This window comes from Lasioglossum baleicum, chromosome 7 (genome assembly GCF_051020765.1).
Source record: "Lasioglossum baleicum chromosome 7, iyLasBale1, whole genome shotgun sequence".
Taxonomy (NCBI): domain Eukaryota; kingdom Metazoa; phylum Arthropoda; class Insecta; order Hymenoptera; family Halictidae; genus Lasioglossum; species Lasioglossum baleicum.
In genome coordinates this window covers 14,458,889-14,474,400 of record NC_134935.1, presented here as the reverse complement: position 1 = coordinate 14,474,400, position 15,512 = coordinate 14,458,889, and the positions used below count along the sequence as shown (strand labels likewise).

At 42.0% G+C, this 15,512-nt stretch overlaps 1 protein-coding gene and 1 long non-coding RNA gene across 8 annotated transcripts; one reads left to right on the top strand and one right to left on the bottom strand.

Moving 5' to 3' along the window:
• The first annotated feature begins 67 nt into the window (after positions 1-67).
• On the top strand, positions 68-13,053 carry Brd7-9 (Bromodomain containing 7/9). 7 transcript variants are annotated; one of them, XM_076427668.1, is made up of 4 exons: positions 6,127-6,266; positions 8,651-8,762; positions 9,567-11,270; positions 11,357-13,053. In XM_076427668.1, exons 3-4 carry the CDS (start codon positions 9,674-9,676, stop codon positions 12,013-12,015), a joined length of 2,256 nt encoding a protein of 751 aa, XP_076283783.1. In that variant the 5' UTR covers positions 6,127-6,266; positions 8,651-8,762; positions 9,567-9,673; the 3' UTR covers positions 12,016-13,053. The 7 variants fall into 7 exon arrangements, with proteins under 7 accessions (XP_076283780.1, XP_076283783.1, XP_076283785.1 ...); XM_076427669.1 differs by lacking the exon at positions 6,127-6,266 and adding an exon at positions 6,296-7,128; XM_076427667.1 differs by lacking the exon at positions 6,127-6,266 and adding an exon at positions 7,158-8,000.
• On the bottom strand, positions 416-14,088 carry LOC143210637 (uncharacterized). The gene is made up of 3 exons (XR_013009306.1): positions 13,637-14,088; positions 13,178-13,248; positions 416-3,048 (listed from the first exon to the last, which is right to left on the bottom strand). It is a non-coding gene; the product is annotated as an uncharacterized LOC143210637 (long non-coding RNA).
• Between the last annotated feature and the right edge of the window lie 1,424 nt (positions 14,089-15,512).

The following is a 15,512-nucleotide window of genomic DNA, read 5'->3' as shown; positions in this document are numbered from 1 at the left end:
GTGAATCACCGTGGCGAGGATCGTTCACGAAGTTGAAACCGAGCCCTTTGTGTTGCGCCCGTCCGCCGGGGAAGTTAACGGCGCGTTATGTGGTTCTGGTGGTGTAGTGCTGAGCGCCTCGGTGCATGGTGTGCTGTGGTGGCTACGCCGATGCTGTGTCGTTGAGAGAGAGGCATTGCTGGAGACAGATTGGATCAGGAAGGTGTTTGGGTGAGGTGCATTTGATCATGGTTAGATATTGTAAGTGGATAAGAAGGTGATGTGGTTAGTGATGAATTTTTGTGGAGATTTTGTGAGGGTTTGAATTTTTGTTGGGGTTGAAGGGGTGGATTAGTTTTGTTTTGAGGTGGAATGAATGTTGTAGGAGGTTCCTTTTGTGTTGATACCAACGTCTTCAATGACTCCGAACCTGCGGAATAGTAAAAGTGATTTACTATTATGCCAGTGATGATTTAATATGTATGTATGGTGTGTTTGTTTCTTTTTTCTAGTATAATAAGGTGTACACTTACTTGGAAATTTTACATTAGTAAACATTAGTAAATTGAGTATTTTGCTATGGATGCAGCTTATTTATACAATCTACTTAGATTGTCGATCTTTATTTTATAGCAAATGCTACTGAATGGAACTTCGCAAAATAAGCATTTTTTTAACAAACTTCAATACAGATCTATTCTACGTCTTTCAACAAAAAAGGAGCACTGAAATAGCCTCCCGTTTTTGCCACTTAATCTTAAAAAAACTTAAATCTGCATAAGATCCGCATACTATAAATAGTCTCGTCTCATGTAGAATTAAAATAACTCTTACATATTGAAGAAAACGCCTTGCATTATCGTTTGAGTCGTCAAAAATTTTTGCGAATTATTTTGACTTTAAGAAACATATTCTTTTGCGAGATCATTACGTAGTCGTTAACGATACGATTAATTTCATTATCTGAAAGAAATAATTACAAATGATCCAATAAAATTTATAAATAGCGACTCGGTAAAAAACATACATTTATATCAAAGTATTTTATCTTCGGACTTTTAAACGACGTTCATTTTTTCGTTCAGTATGTTTGTTTCAATACATTTCTTAATGTATGTAGAACGTATAAGCTATGATTAACTCCGTTCAGTACGTAGTTCCGTATAGATAAATATACACTGCTGCCGAACGAGATACGCTACAAAGTGATAAGAGAGACTGTACACTGTAGTCAGAAGCTGAACGACCGGGTGCGAGTTCAGTTTGCTGCTTTATGCGAGCACCCTTGTGCTGCGACTTACGACCCTCCTGAAATACAGCTCGTAATTGTGCCATTTAAAATTCGTGACATGTCCAAAATGTTGTTACTACACTGCTGATCTTGGTCACTAACTGCAAACGTCACTGATTAAATATTAGGAGTCTCCTAATAAAATGCTAAATAAAATCCTAATAAAATGTACACAGTGTGATCTACTTAAAATCTTCGTTTTATTGAATTTTGCAAATTGGAACCTGCTGCAATGCAAGAAAAATTTTGGTATATTTATTAACGTGAGTGACCTAACACTCGCTCCATTATTTAGTTCACATTTCGCAAAAATTCCATTCGACACCGACACACTGTCGACTCGATACAAGCAAGGGCTTCCATTAACCCCGTTCACAGAACATTGCCAAGATCATTGCCAATGCTAGACTAGTATCAGTATATATATATATTTCCGTCCATATCTTCATAGTGAAATTGAATTGAATCATTGTTTACATGACACTATCGTTTGAGATAAGCTGCCGTAGATATTACAGCTGTTTGCTTCGATGTGGAACACCTTGTATACGTTTGATAGAGTTGGGGTCTTAAACCGGTCTAGGTAAGTCACTCAACATCTTTTTGTCGTGTGCACTGCTACGTTCAACCCCTAGTGTGTGCTCGAGTCAATTTCATTCGAAACGAAAATTGATTTCTCTTCACCGTTTAACAAACATTTTTTAAACTACTATAATATACCTGATCCATCAGGTAATTTAGGTACGTAGTGACATACCCATGTCTAGGTATAGGGCAGAAAATATTTAGCGAAATTTCGGAGCCTCAAAAACTGGGGTCACACAAGATTTCATAAAAATTGAGATTAAAAATGAACTTGCAAAGCAAAACGGTTTCATATACTCTTAACTTTGAGAATTCTAAATAGAATACACAGATCAATAGATAGTAGTAACTATTCCAAATTATTTTCAAAAATCAAGAGGTAGAAATAATTTTTAAATTGAATAGCATGTGCATATGGCCCTCGAGAGCGATGTTACGCCCGTGCCAGTTCCGCAAAAACACTACCAATGTAGCAACTAGCAACTGCACAAGCAGAGTCGCAGATCAGATCCAGATGCATCCACCTGAGTACACAATCCAGTATTTCTCAGAACTTCTGCGAATCAACAGAGAGCTAATTCGAACAAAAGTGTATCGAAAGAAGTCTTCGATTCTGAACCCAGCGAATACTAGCCGTTATGCATTTAGTGATTCGTTAGCAATGCAAATGACCGTCCGTGGCCCGTTGCATCGACACGTTTGCACATACAAAGAGTCACACGGTGTTAACGCGGCTGAGAGTATTGATTATCGCGGAATCTCTTTAAGTGCGACCGCCGCGAAATGCTCGGGCACGTAATTGTCAATTGGATCTCTCTGTCCAACAGACAGCAACATACAAATCCGTATCGTGGACTTCGTAGATCGGGATCTTTCGAAAGCATTGTTTCGGTGTTCTTGATTCGAGACGTTGCAGTTCCATACGCTCTTGTCGAATTAGCGTATCTGAGAGAGCGCATGATTCATAAACCCTGTCCCCCATAATTCAGGGTTACATGGCCGCTGCACCAGCGCCGATAAACACGTCCCCGTGCACGCGAATTATATTACGTTTTCGTTCGCATGAGCGATCGCGAAACTTTCGTCGCGGTTGCACGGATCCCGTTCTAGGTGGCAGCAGGAAACGGAAGACTGTTCGGATAGATGGATTTTGGAGTTGTTTTGCTGAATTTGTCAACTGCGAGAGGATCTCTCTGCAAAACAGAAATTGTTCATGTCAGTTGTGAGAAACGGAAGTTGAAGGAAAGTGCATTTCCTCTTTGAATGATTTTAGTAAGTCGAGAATGACGTAACATCATTAAATTATTCTAATGTCTGCACAGTCTTGTATTTTAATAAATTCATAATAACGAAATAGTCTAATAATTTGTCATTTTGAGTGCAGAACTTGTTAATGTCCATGTGCCAATCATGACCAACGTGGTAGTTAATATGCAGACAATTTTGATTTTGCATAAATATGCGAAATTACATGACAAAGGGGTTCAAAAGTCGACAGTTTCTGTTTGTGTTTCTCCGTGTCTAGTGTGAACGGACTTTATCAGCCGACCCACCATCGTGCATTACAAATCAGACTGTTTACATCACGCAATCCTTAACTGTCGCGAGAAATTCGGTATGTGTAGTGTCTCGCGTTGCACGAATTAGTCGGGAAAGTAGGCAGTGAGGCATGCACTCGAGAGACTGTCTTTTACAAAGATTGAAAGGATTATGAACCACCCTAATATCTTCTAATAGTCCGCGGGACATGCATATTTAAAAAAACATGTTCTTCAAAACAAAAATTAACAAATAAATATTTTCTTCATAAAAGAAGTCATCTTTTTTATACCATTCCCGAAAAATTTTTGTGACCCGTCCGAGGGTTCAAGGATTGCATCATCGTGTCCCTCATAGGATGAAGAAGACAGCCATTTAGAGTTGTTATAAAACCGCAGCCCCTGTTGTAATATTACATGGGTTTTCCCAGACCCAGCACAATGCAAATGTCACTCTTACATCCCTCGAGTCCACGTAAAAAGAGAGGACGTTAAAGGTCGCACGGTAGATTCGAATATGTGGGCACGTACTGTACGGTAGGGGGGGCTTAAAAATTCATTCGGCTACCAACGGGAGGTAATAACCGTAGCAACGGATCGTAAAAAGCTACTACTCTATCCAACGGCCGATATGCGAGAAGCTCTTTTATCGAGCACGCCGCCGCACGATCTCTCGAACAGGCAATTACTTTTCGCCGAGGTGTCGTTAAAAGCGGCCGCCCCGGTGAAATATATGCGCACCTTCGCGCATTTTCTTCGTGTAAATCAATTTATACGATGGATCGGATAATGAAGCCTTCCGAAGTACTTTGATAACATCAGCTATCTTTGCCACAATAAAGCGCGGGATCATAACACTTGCGAATCACAACATAAATTCGCTAATATCCTCGCTACACCTCTATCCCCCGATTTACACGGAAAATCGATTCCTCCGAACAGTGTAAATCGAAATCCTGGCTTTTTGTACGGAAACCCGTGTACCTGTCCATTTTTACTTTACTCTTATTACCACGTTTTTTTTTAAATAGTGCAAACCACCATTTTGAATTATTTCGTAAGTTGCATTTTTATTTCGTTGTGCAAGAAGTGGATTGTGGATGTTAACGCAAAATGATAAATTTTGTCTGAGCTTATTGCAAGAGTCAGGGGATAAATAGAAATATTTGTCCTCCTTTAATAATTTAGATTATTTAGAAATGATTTATTCGTATTTTTTAGCCTACTGTTTTACATTTCGCCGACTCATCTTTCTTATCAACGCATAAAATAATACCTACAGCAAGAGACCGGTGCACAGTACATGCAATTTTTTATTTTAGTGTTCATCAAAATATTAATCAAGTTTTTAATTTAAGGAAAGACGTCTATTATTGCACGTTTTCGTACCTCAAAGATTGTAAGATTTTATTTTATTTTTGGACTCTCAGCATGTATTGTTAGATACGTTTACTGCGATGATTCAGTAACGTCTTCACAGTATTGTACAAAACGTTTCCGTGCACAATACTGAAAAATGTAACAGAGAAATCCCATTAACTTCTTGAATGTTGTACGATACAAGCTGCAAATAACAATGCACGTAAAATTAACGTAATCGATACTAGGGTCACTCGTAACTACGGTCTTGTATTTTGCATACAGAAAGTCTAATAATTTTCTGTCGCTATTCAAAATCGTAATCCATTGTGCTACCATTGAAACCCATAAAAACGTTTATATTGAACTAATGCAAAAGTTGTAAAGTCAGGTATTTTCTCCATATCGACCCAGAAAGATCCTCAAATGGACGAAAGAAATTCATTGCTTATAGGATTTCTGAAAATTTGCATGAACATCCGAGTTCTAGCTATTACATCATCTTTGGTTTCCTGTTGCTACTAAAATAGATCCTATCACAGTTAATCGGAACGAAGGTGGCTCACAGGAGCCTCAAAAGTCTCAAAATCGATATTCCACCAGTTCTCGGTCCCTATCGAGCCCTAAATACCACAAAGGATCAAAGGCAACGTCGCACCAAGAGAGAAAGAGAGAGTGAGAGAGATATGCAGAATGTAGATAGTGAAAGATAGAGATACTGCAAGCGCGCGTAGCTCTCCGTCAGAGCGAAGTTACACCGAAGATTCCCCGGGTATCGTTCGAATCCCAGTCCTTGAAGTCGACCATTGTCGCGCGGCATCCCTTTTGTTCGGTGGAACAATGCGGCGTATGCACGTCATTAATATCTCTCGGCGTTCGGTGGCCGAGTATGCGACAGGTTCGAGTGTTCCTCGGCAGTGCTCGGTCCGGTACACGCCCGGTCGTTTCGTAACCGTTGTGAATCGGCTTCGGCTGAACCCGCTGAACGTACCGGCCTCGATCCAATCATCAAACCGGTGAGAAAATGGTCGACGCCCGTGCAGTTGCGATCTAGCCGGAGGGAATCTCGCGGATTTGCGGTTTCCCGTGTCGGCGAAGTGGGAACAAGGAGGACATGGTAGTCGGTGGATCGCGTGCTGCCAGTTTAAAGGGACTGGGAGTCAGATACCGAGCTGTGTAGCACCGTCCGTGTTCGTCGAAGCTTGGGCTAGAAGCAGAGGCCAGAAGAACAGAGACGCCTCTCCCGTTGGTACGCGACGCTCATTTTTTTCCTGGGATCCCAGGAGCCATCGAGGAGGTTTTCTCTCTCGGCTGGTCGCCCTCTTCGTTGCTCTCTCGGCGTTTTATCGAAACAGCTGATCGTCGCCCCTTTAATCGCGTCGCCGTCGACGTCGACGCAGCCCAAGCGACCCGACCTTTCGTCTGTATACCCGAGCTACCCGGTGTCCAGCGTCTCCAGCGGTTCGAAGAGCGTGCCTGTGAATACGGTCGAGTGTTTTGTCGCTCGCTGGACGGTAAGTGCTGCTACTCGAAGCGTCTCTTGTAGGTTAGGAAGCTCCTCTTTCGCCTTTAAAGCCTCGTACACAACGTCGCGTCCCCGTCCAGTCGTCGATGCATTCCGCCCTGCCGGTCAGACATCAGTCCATCGTTCCATCAACGAACGGGATTCTTCGAGGTTGTTCAAGTTGCACTCGACCGGGAATCCGATTTGCACGTCTCATCCCGGCGCATTAGCTGCACTTCCGTCTTCGAAAGGAGATTAACCCGATGAGATGCGGGTCGTAAAGCGTCCCTTGGTGTCCTCATTCTCCTAGTTTGTATGCAACTGAATATTTCTTGTTGTTCTCGGAGGGGATCAGTGACAGTAATGCTCGCGGCAAGCTGCGCAGCTCGCTTATCGCCGGGATACGATGGTTCGGATCTTGTTAATCATCTTCGATCGTGTTTCTCTGTGTCCTTTGTGTATGTGTATGTGTGTGTTCATGGTCGATAAAATCTGCCGGTTAACGGGTTAATTGGATGCGCTCGAGTAGCTGTGGGCGGAATTCATTGAACCGACAGAAATATGACATCGGGTGCATTGTGGTGATACCGGGATGCCGGTGTACAGAGGCCGTTTGTGTACTGTCTTGTAAATATCGTAAACTAGTGGAAGGTGTAAACGTCCCTGGAGGTCCTAGAACGGTGTGGAAGTAGGTAGTGTGCAAGGTGATTAACGGTCGATTGCAACTCTGCATTGACATTTCGTTGAGTTTCACGTTTTCCATTGAGAAAGGCAACTCGCGGAGGCATCGCGGCGTCTCTTGTGCATCGTCGCTTGAAACAGTTCGAATCGCGCGCCAATATTTGCAGCGTGCCGCCATGATAGCTTCTCAGGTATTATGCACCAGTTGCATTTACATGTTACGTATAAGTTGCAATTAATTTCACTTGATCGGTGCTCAATAATTAACAATCATCTCCAATTGCATTCGCATTTTGTCAAATTTCATTCTGCGAAACAAAAAGCAGACGAAACAGCGCATTGACATTCAGATGAGTTTGAATCGCGCGCCAGACTTCAGAACATGACACCATGATTGTAACTTCTGAGATGCTCTACACCAGTTGCATTTCAATATTACGAACAAACCGTGCTTAATTTATTTTGATTTGTGATCAGTATTTCACAATCATTTCAAATTTCATTCGCATTTCATCAAATTTCTTCTTACGAAATAATGCATAGCGCGCCACTTTCAAACAGTGTGCCGCCATGATTGTGACCTGTGGAGGCACTGTATTCGTTCCTCCTTTAAATATCACGAATACATCGTACCTAGTTCCACTTGCTTCACGTTATATAATTAACGATCACCTCCATAATTATTCGCATTTTGCCAAATTTAATGTTGAGAAGTAAAACAGATTTACAGAGAGGTTATAACGCTTCTACCGTTTGAATCGTGCGCGGTTCCGAGTGACGCGCCGCCATGATAGTGCAGCTGGTGAATAATGGTGTCCGGGCGGGGGAAAACGAGAGACGTGCATCCACCATAACGGCTTGGAGTTTCGTGACGTCTTCAATGGCCGCCGCCGTACTGTCTACATACGTAACGGAGCGCGGTAGACTCGCAAACCGCGTTCCGTGGTGGTTCACGACGTAGTGTTTACTCTCCGCCGGTTAGAATAATCCGCGAAACTGTCGCTGGACATGCAAACCATGGGTTCGAAGAAGCACAAAAAGCACAAGCGCGAGAGGCACGAAGGTGAGAGGACCGGGCTAGATTCCGGCATATCTCAATCGTCTTGTCGTATCTCGCCGATGTTCAATGTTTCTTGACGTCGCCACGGCACCGTAGGTCGTCGCGTTATCGTATGGTCACCATAGATATAACCGTATCCGCACCGTATCGCACAGTGGCTCGAACGTCTTCGGAACGCGCCTTCGGAGTTCAAACGGCGCCTCGAGTATATACACGATAGTATCGTTTTTCTCAATATCCGTCGATCGAATTCGATTGCCCGCGACTGACAACTCGCTATCACGTTTCCCGGTGTTATCGAGACGTTTGCAGATTGTTTACGTTGCTTCGCTCCTGGCCGCGTGACGCATCGTGCTAACGGGTCTTTTCTCGATTGCCCTCACTTCACTCGATATTCAGCTGGTCGTTTGCTATTGTTGGTGTACATCCGAATAATTGTTAACATGTCGCACTGAATACGATATCACAATATTTCATCATCTTCTGTCAATGCTCGCGTTGACTGCACGAGGATTCAAATGAAAAGAGTACTATCAGAAGTAGATTCTTGTAGAGCGTTCGTACCCTAAACCCAAGGATCGTACACGATTGTTATATTCTCTCTAACATTTTCATTGGAATCCTTCTTGTACTCATCGTTTAATGATGCACAGGAATATTGACTGCGTTTTCACCAAGGACAAACTGAGAGTGAGGGTTGGAGTAGAAGTGAGGTGGATTCAAAAGTATAAACGAAGGTTCCACAGCGACAGGTGCGACGGGGAAGTAAGTGACGTGTAACAACGGACATGGACTGGTTGCACGACAGAAACTAGCTGTGCTTCCGAAATTACTCGAATGCCCCAAAACCCTTTCAGTACCTTTTTTTTTGTCTGTTAAGATCAGTTGAAGTGCAACAAGATCTCTGTCGCTTTGAGCGTATTGAAGTCGTCTATTTTCGGTTGTAAAGATTCATTGTTTCTTCTCCAGTTACATTGACTTGTCTGTTGCACTTCAATCACTTAGTTCCCTTGGCTGTTATATATTATGGCAACAACGGCCCTTCGTGCTTTTGCTTTACCTCCTTGTGAGGTATTTTTAAGATTTAAACAGCTCCTTCCCGATCATTCCTGCAATACAATATACTATAATTCTAGACAAGAATTATTTTATTGCATACTTCTATCAAGGTTTATTTAGTTTGAAACAAGCTACTTCCATCTCGCTTCCAGTTTGTTGAATGTGAAAACAAGGTCACTGTCCTGTTCATAAAGTCATCTTTATTATTGTTATTGTTGTCGGCATCTCCTACTACCCTTTTGTTCATATCCTGTAGACTTTATTGATTTAAGACTACATTTCTCATGATCCTGCAAGATTACACGATGCAACATCTGCCACTGTATTTTACATTACAACAACATTCTGCACCTTTGTATGATTTTCTGCAAGACACTTATATCGCATGCATGGATTTGCAATCATTATTATTTACAGCTTTCAATGCTTTATATTTTTTCTACACGTTTGATATTATCAGACTCAGTTCCGATGAGCTGTAACTAATACCTACTCTTTTCTCTGTAACAGAAGGGCAATATTCAACCACGGACAAACCCCCTACTCTAAAGCTCATTCTAAAAGTAGGAGGTAGCAGCGGCACTCCTGAGTACGTTAACGAACCAAGCCAGGCAACGATGTTGTCCCAACACTTGGGCGTCTACCAGCAACAGATGGGTCTTAACTGCGCTGTAACCCAGGAATCGGAATACGATAGGTATATGGGGCACAAGAAGCTCAAGAAGAAAAAGAAAAAGAAGGACAAGAGACACAAGCACCACCACAAGGACAAGAAGAGGAGAAGGGAAGAGTCCAGTCAAGAGTCGGTCGGCGACGCGGACGAAAGCTTGGCCGAAGTCCCCAAAAAGATTCCTAATCACCAACTGTTAGTTCCGAGACATCCAACCGCTGGAGAACACAGAGTTGGCAGTGGTGTTACCAATCAGATCAGTTCTCTATCTCCGCACAGAGAGGTCAGAACATGCGTTCTTAGGAAAATTGCGGAGCGTACTCCGCTTCAACGGTTGCTAGAACACTTGCTCAGGTCGATGGAGAAGCGTGACCCGCAGCAGTTCTTTGCTTGGCCGGTCACGGACAGCATCGCGCCCGGATACTCTCAGATTATCACAAGTCCCATGGACTTCAGTACCATAAAGCAAAAGATAGACGACAATAGCTATCAGAACCTAAACGAATTTATAGACGATTTTAAATTAATGTGCGACAATGCTACCACATACAACCAACCGGACACGATCTACTTCAAAGCAGCGAAGAAGCTGTTGCACGTCGGCCTGAAGATGGTTACGCCTGAGAAGCTCAAGCAACTAAGACCTGTCCTGACCTATATGCAAGACATTTCGAAAGAGGAACTCGGATTCGAATTGGGAACCGAAGATCCGAATAATCCTGATGCTCCGATCACAGAAGAACAGATCGAACGCGAACGAGAGCAAGAGGAGCGTAATGAAGAGGCGGAGGAGCTTCGGAAGGAGAACCAGAGAAAGATGAGATTAGCGAATTTAGGTAAATTTGAAGCCATTCCCGACGACATGACACCGGAGGAGATCCTGAAGCAGGCGCGCGGCGCTGCGAAAGCGGCCTCAGAAAAGTTATCTCTCAAAAGGCTGAATTCAAAGATGGGTTTCCTCAGGCAAAAGAAAGATGGGACTACTAGTTTGCAAATAATAGTACCAGGGGACGGTGTGATACCAGGAACGAATCAGAGACCTGTATCATTAGGTCAGCTCATTGGCAAACTGAATCATGGCACGGGCGCGTTGGCAGGATTCCGCGAAGATCGGCGGAACATGTCCAAGCCGGTGAAACCCTTATACTACGGTGCTTTTGGCTCTTATGCGCCAAGTTATGATTCCACCTTCGCCAACTTAACGAAAGAGGAAACCGATCTGGTGTACCAGACCTATGGCGACGAAACGGCTGTACAGTATGCAGAATCGATCCTAGACTTCGCTAAAGACTGTGATTATACATTAACTATGGTAGACGATCTTCTGGATATCTTAACGGGTGGAGATCACAGAAAAACCAAGAAATTCCTTGAAGAAAAACGACGGCTGAGGGAAGAAGAGGAAAAGATCAAACATCTCCTAGAGAAACCGATGCAGGACGTGAATCGCAATATTCCTGCTATGGATAATGTCAAGGTTGACATCGACCAACTGAAGACTTTATCAGAACTGGGAATTGATGTCCACTTCTTGGAGAATCTAGGTAATTATATAGTAGTTAATGTATTCTAGGTTCCTTGGTAATTGTCTTGGTAATATGTCTAATCTATTCTGTATTTTCTTTTGTAGACGACGAGTTAAAGCTAAATGAGGAACGCGCTGCCCTGCAGACTCGCTTGGACGACACGTCTCAGATGATCGGCCGTTTGAAACAAGCTCAGCACGATCGTCTAGCAGCTCCGCCGCCCGCTCACCTTTCAAATGTTCCTAAACCGACTGAGAACGAAGTGGCTTTGGCAGACAAGATCACGGACAATCTCACGGAAATAGCAAAGAAGCTACCTCCATCAGCCATTGCTCCCGTTGATGGTCTGCGAAGGGCGATGGGAATAGCGCCCCTGGGTGGTCCAGAGCCCATGGACGTCGAGCCGATTACACACAACCCAACAATCGTAGCCGAGAATAATCTATTGTCGCAAGCGACCAATACTCAGGTCCCGGCGAATTTGTTGTCAACTCCGTCGCCCATTCAGAACGCTAATTTGCTCAGCCCGACCAGCCAACAGACTCAACCGATCAGTATTGTGAATACTAATCAACCACCGATCCAGATACAGATCGGTATGACTCACAGCCAAACGCCACCGTCTCTGTTGGGCACGACGGAGACTTCCGGTGTTCCTGATCTGGAAACTGAGTTGCGTGAATTTCTTGAGAGCGATCCTACGTTAGGACACTCGCCTCTGCATGACGACAAAACGCTCGAGGACATCCTTTCTGAATCCTAGTGTGTATCTTTCGAAATTCAGTGACTATTGATGACGTCCCTTTGATGGACTGCACAGGGTGCTTCGAAATTATGTGGAAAGATCATCGCTAAAAATCTTGTGCGTCGACCGCAACAAACAGGAACTAGAATGAAATTTATTTCGAATCTTACAAGAGCAGAACTTACTGCATTGGAAATCGTTTTTCAGACGAGCCTAATGACTTTTTGCCTAATGAGCCTTCGTTTTCGAGAAAAACAAGTAATCAGTTCATTATAACGATAGTGCCAAACTTTGAACTTATTTTACTTGAAAATGAAGATCCATTAGGATTTTTTCCAATACTACAAAGTGATTTCCGGTACCGTAAGTTCTTCTTGTTAGTCGTTTTCGCTGTTTTTAGTTCTGCTTTATAATTTGTGTTATAAATACATACAATCCGCAGTCGTATCGTCACAATAGAAGCTTATCTACACCTTTGGATCCATAGTCTCATCAATACACTGATAACTGTATCAATATAATGTTGATAACTTTTTGAACTTGAGTTATACCGATCCAAAGGTGTAGAATTGCATTATTGGTCTTTGCATAATTTTTCCGCACCCCATGTGTCGAGTTATGAATAATAGGTTTAATTACCGATCGTAGGATTAATAAGGTCCGTGTATCCTGTTGTCATTATTTATAATGTACGTGCAACGAACGATACGCTGTACCAAGCTTGTAAACTTTGCATAAAAATACATTTGTAACGCTGAACGGTATAACTGTGGCGAGCGATCGATTTTCAGTGATGTGTGCTATAAGGAACAAGACGGTGGGAAATAATCTCTTGATTCTGTTCGGTACAAAATTTCAATGTCACTTTATATTGTCTTCTCGTGAATATTTATCGAGGGAGATTCTTGCGTAAACGAAAGTAGGGAAAGCTGTGGGAACGATATTGCTAATTGTTCTCTAGCTCGGAAAGAATATTGTCTTGTGCTTGTTACTTGAAGCGTGTAAGATTATGAACGGAATTGTAAATATACATAAAGTGTATTTTTTAAATTAAAATCCTTTCGAATGTCTGAATCGAAACCTATTGTTTCCAACGAATATTCGACGGAATTGCTCAAACTTCATGAATAGTGGAACGTGGTTTTAGACGAAAATGTTAATTACGGTTACAATTGCATACCCGACGAAACGTTGAACAGCAGTCTTGCCGGCAGCCATGATTAACGATGATTCAAGGATCATTTGCGGCCACTGAAACAGTAAATTAATTATTTTAACAAACGCAAATATAATTCAACGCGAAATACTCTGGTTCATTATATTTATTATTTGACGAACAACGAGAATAAAGGACGTTCTGTAAAACGTTACAAATGGTTTATTGAAATAATTATGTTGTTTGCATTATTTGTGCAAGAGAGATTCCTATGCGATGAGCAATATTGTTATCGCACAGTAATTGTATTTTCTATAGTTTGATTTCAAGTCAAAGAATGGAGAAATAGAATTGATATTGACATTTACCACCTGGACACAGGGTTAACATTAGGCGAGGTCGCGGCCGCGAACATTAGCTGAGATTTTTGAGAGGATCAATCCGATCAATGTTCATAATAGCCGAATACGTAATAAAACTTACCACGTACATCTATAGCTTCGATGAAGATATTATTTAACAACAAATCACTACATTTTTCACAAATCTCTTTCCGTCCGAATCCGAGCGCAAAACTAATTCCGAAGTTGTCCGTAGGGTGGCGCTAGTGACACCATTCTTTGGCAAATTCAAATTCAAATTACTGTTAACTCCTTTTTATTATTTTGCAGTGATACCTCGTTTAACGAATTCTTTCGCGGTGGAGTTTTAGTGAATAACGAAGTCAATTTGCTATTACTAATAACTAGACTGCGGATTTTATGCATTTATGACAAAAATGGGTATTTGTAATTTAAAGTAGTGGCCATTTCAAAAATATTTAAGGACATCAACGTATTAGTTTCAGCTTAATAGGATTATTAGAAGAAGAATACAATTTTTATTTGGCTCCTGTGTCCTACAATCGATGCAAACATTTTTTATTTTGCATAAATATCCGCAGTCTACTAATAACAAACGGTTCTGGAAAGGTTGGAACTGAAGGTTCTGGACGCTTTAAATAAAAGTGTGCACAAAGAAATATTGTGGTGAAACGATCTGTGTAAAATCGGCACAATTTATAGCAGACAAAAGTTAATGTAACTTAATTTTGTACATATATAAATTTTTTGAATAAAAACCGCATCCACACATTGACCATGCTATTTTCACCTTTGTTAATCAGGTTTTTCATAACAAAACAGTTGCTAGGAATTTTTATTATTTAACCGCAAACGATCATTTCACCTAAGTAGAATAGTTCTTTGCAGGTATGTATGTGCTCCGCTAAACAGAGTTATTTTAATGGCACAGTTCTTTAATACGATTACGGTCACGCGAACTTCACCTGAGAGTCTGCCGACGGATCTCAGCAAGAAAACAGTATTCCAACGATTATTAACACGAAATAAATACATCGTCATTCTTCACAAAACGCGCAACATATACAATCCATTATTTAAACCGCCGGTCATTACACGGTCAACTTAATTTATTAATTGGATGAAACGGGCCGTGTACAGAATAAAACATAAAGAATCATTTGTCAATTACTCATCGACCAAACGCGGCAGTTTCGCTTAATAAAATAAATGACAGGTTGTAATTCGTACGCTCGGTTTCCATTCGTCATGTATTGTCCGAATAAAATGACGTCCTCGACAATGCAGGTTGGATAACGAGCGATAGATAAATGATGACTCGTAACAGATAATAAATGATGAATGTTTCGCGGTGGAGTCGTTCCTGTGGATACAAAAATGTTTTCCCGTTTAGGTTATCCCATAAGTCGCGTGTCGTTAACTATCTTGTCAATATTGCTTTCCCATCTATCAATCAAACTTTCTATTCCAATTTTTGTGAACTTTTACGATTTTGCTCAAAATGCAAGGAACGACGCCAGGACGACCCAACAAAACCGCAAACGCGCAGTTCACATGGTGCATTATGCAAGCGGATGCAAATGACGCGCGTTGTTTTGTTTATACGGATTGCGTGCGCGGCGTGATATCGCGATATTCGCAGGAGGTGCACGTAGGAATCGGAGGAATTGCAGGAACTCACCGATAATAGGATTAGGGGTAGTAAAGCGGCGACTAATTTCGAAATTCCGCGAGCCCCGAATACGCCGGGATAAGTGTGATTCACTGTAATTACGTCATTATAACTAAATAGACAAGTTCGAGCGGGGGAAAACGGAAAACTCAATTACAGGTCCGGCCGTTTATGGCGGCTCAAATCTCTCCGCCATTAGCATGCTCCGCTAACTATTCCATTAACGTTCCGCTACCGCACACAGCACGAGCCGAGAAAATGAAAAAATTCCCTGTAATTATCGCGTATACCGCAACAAAGCTGTTATACAAACTATGTATTATGA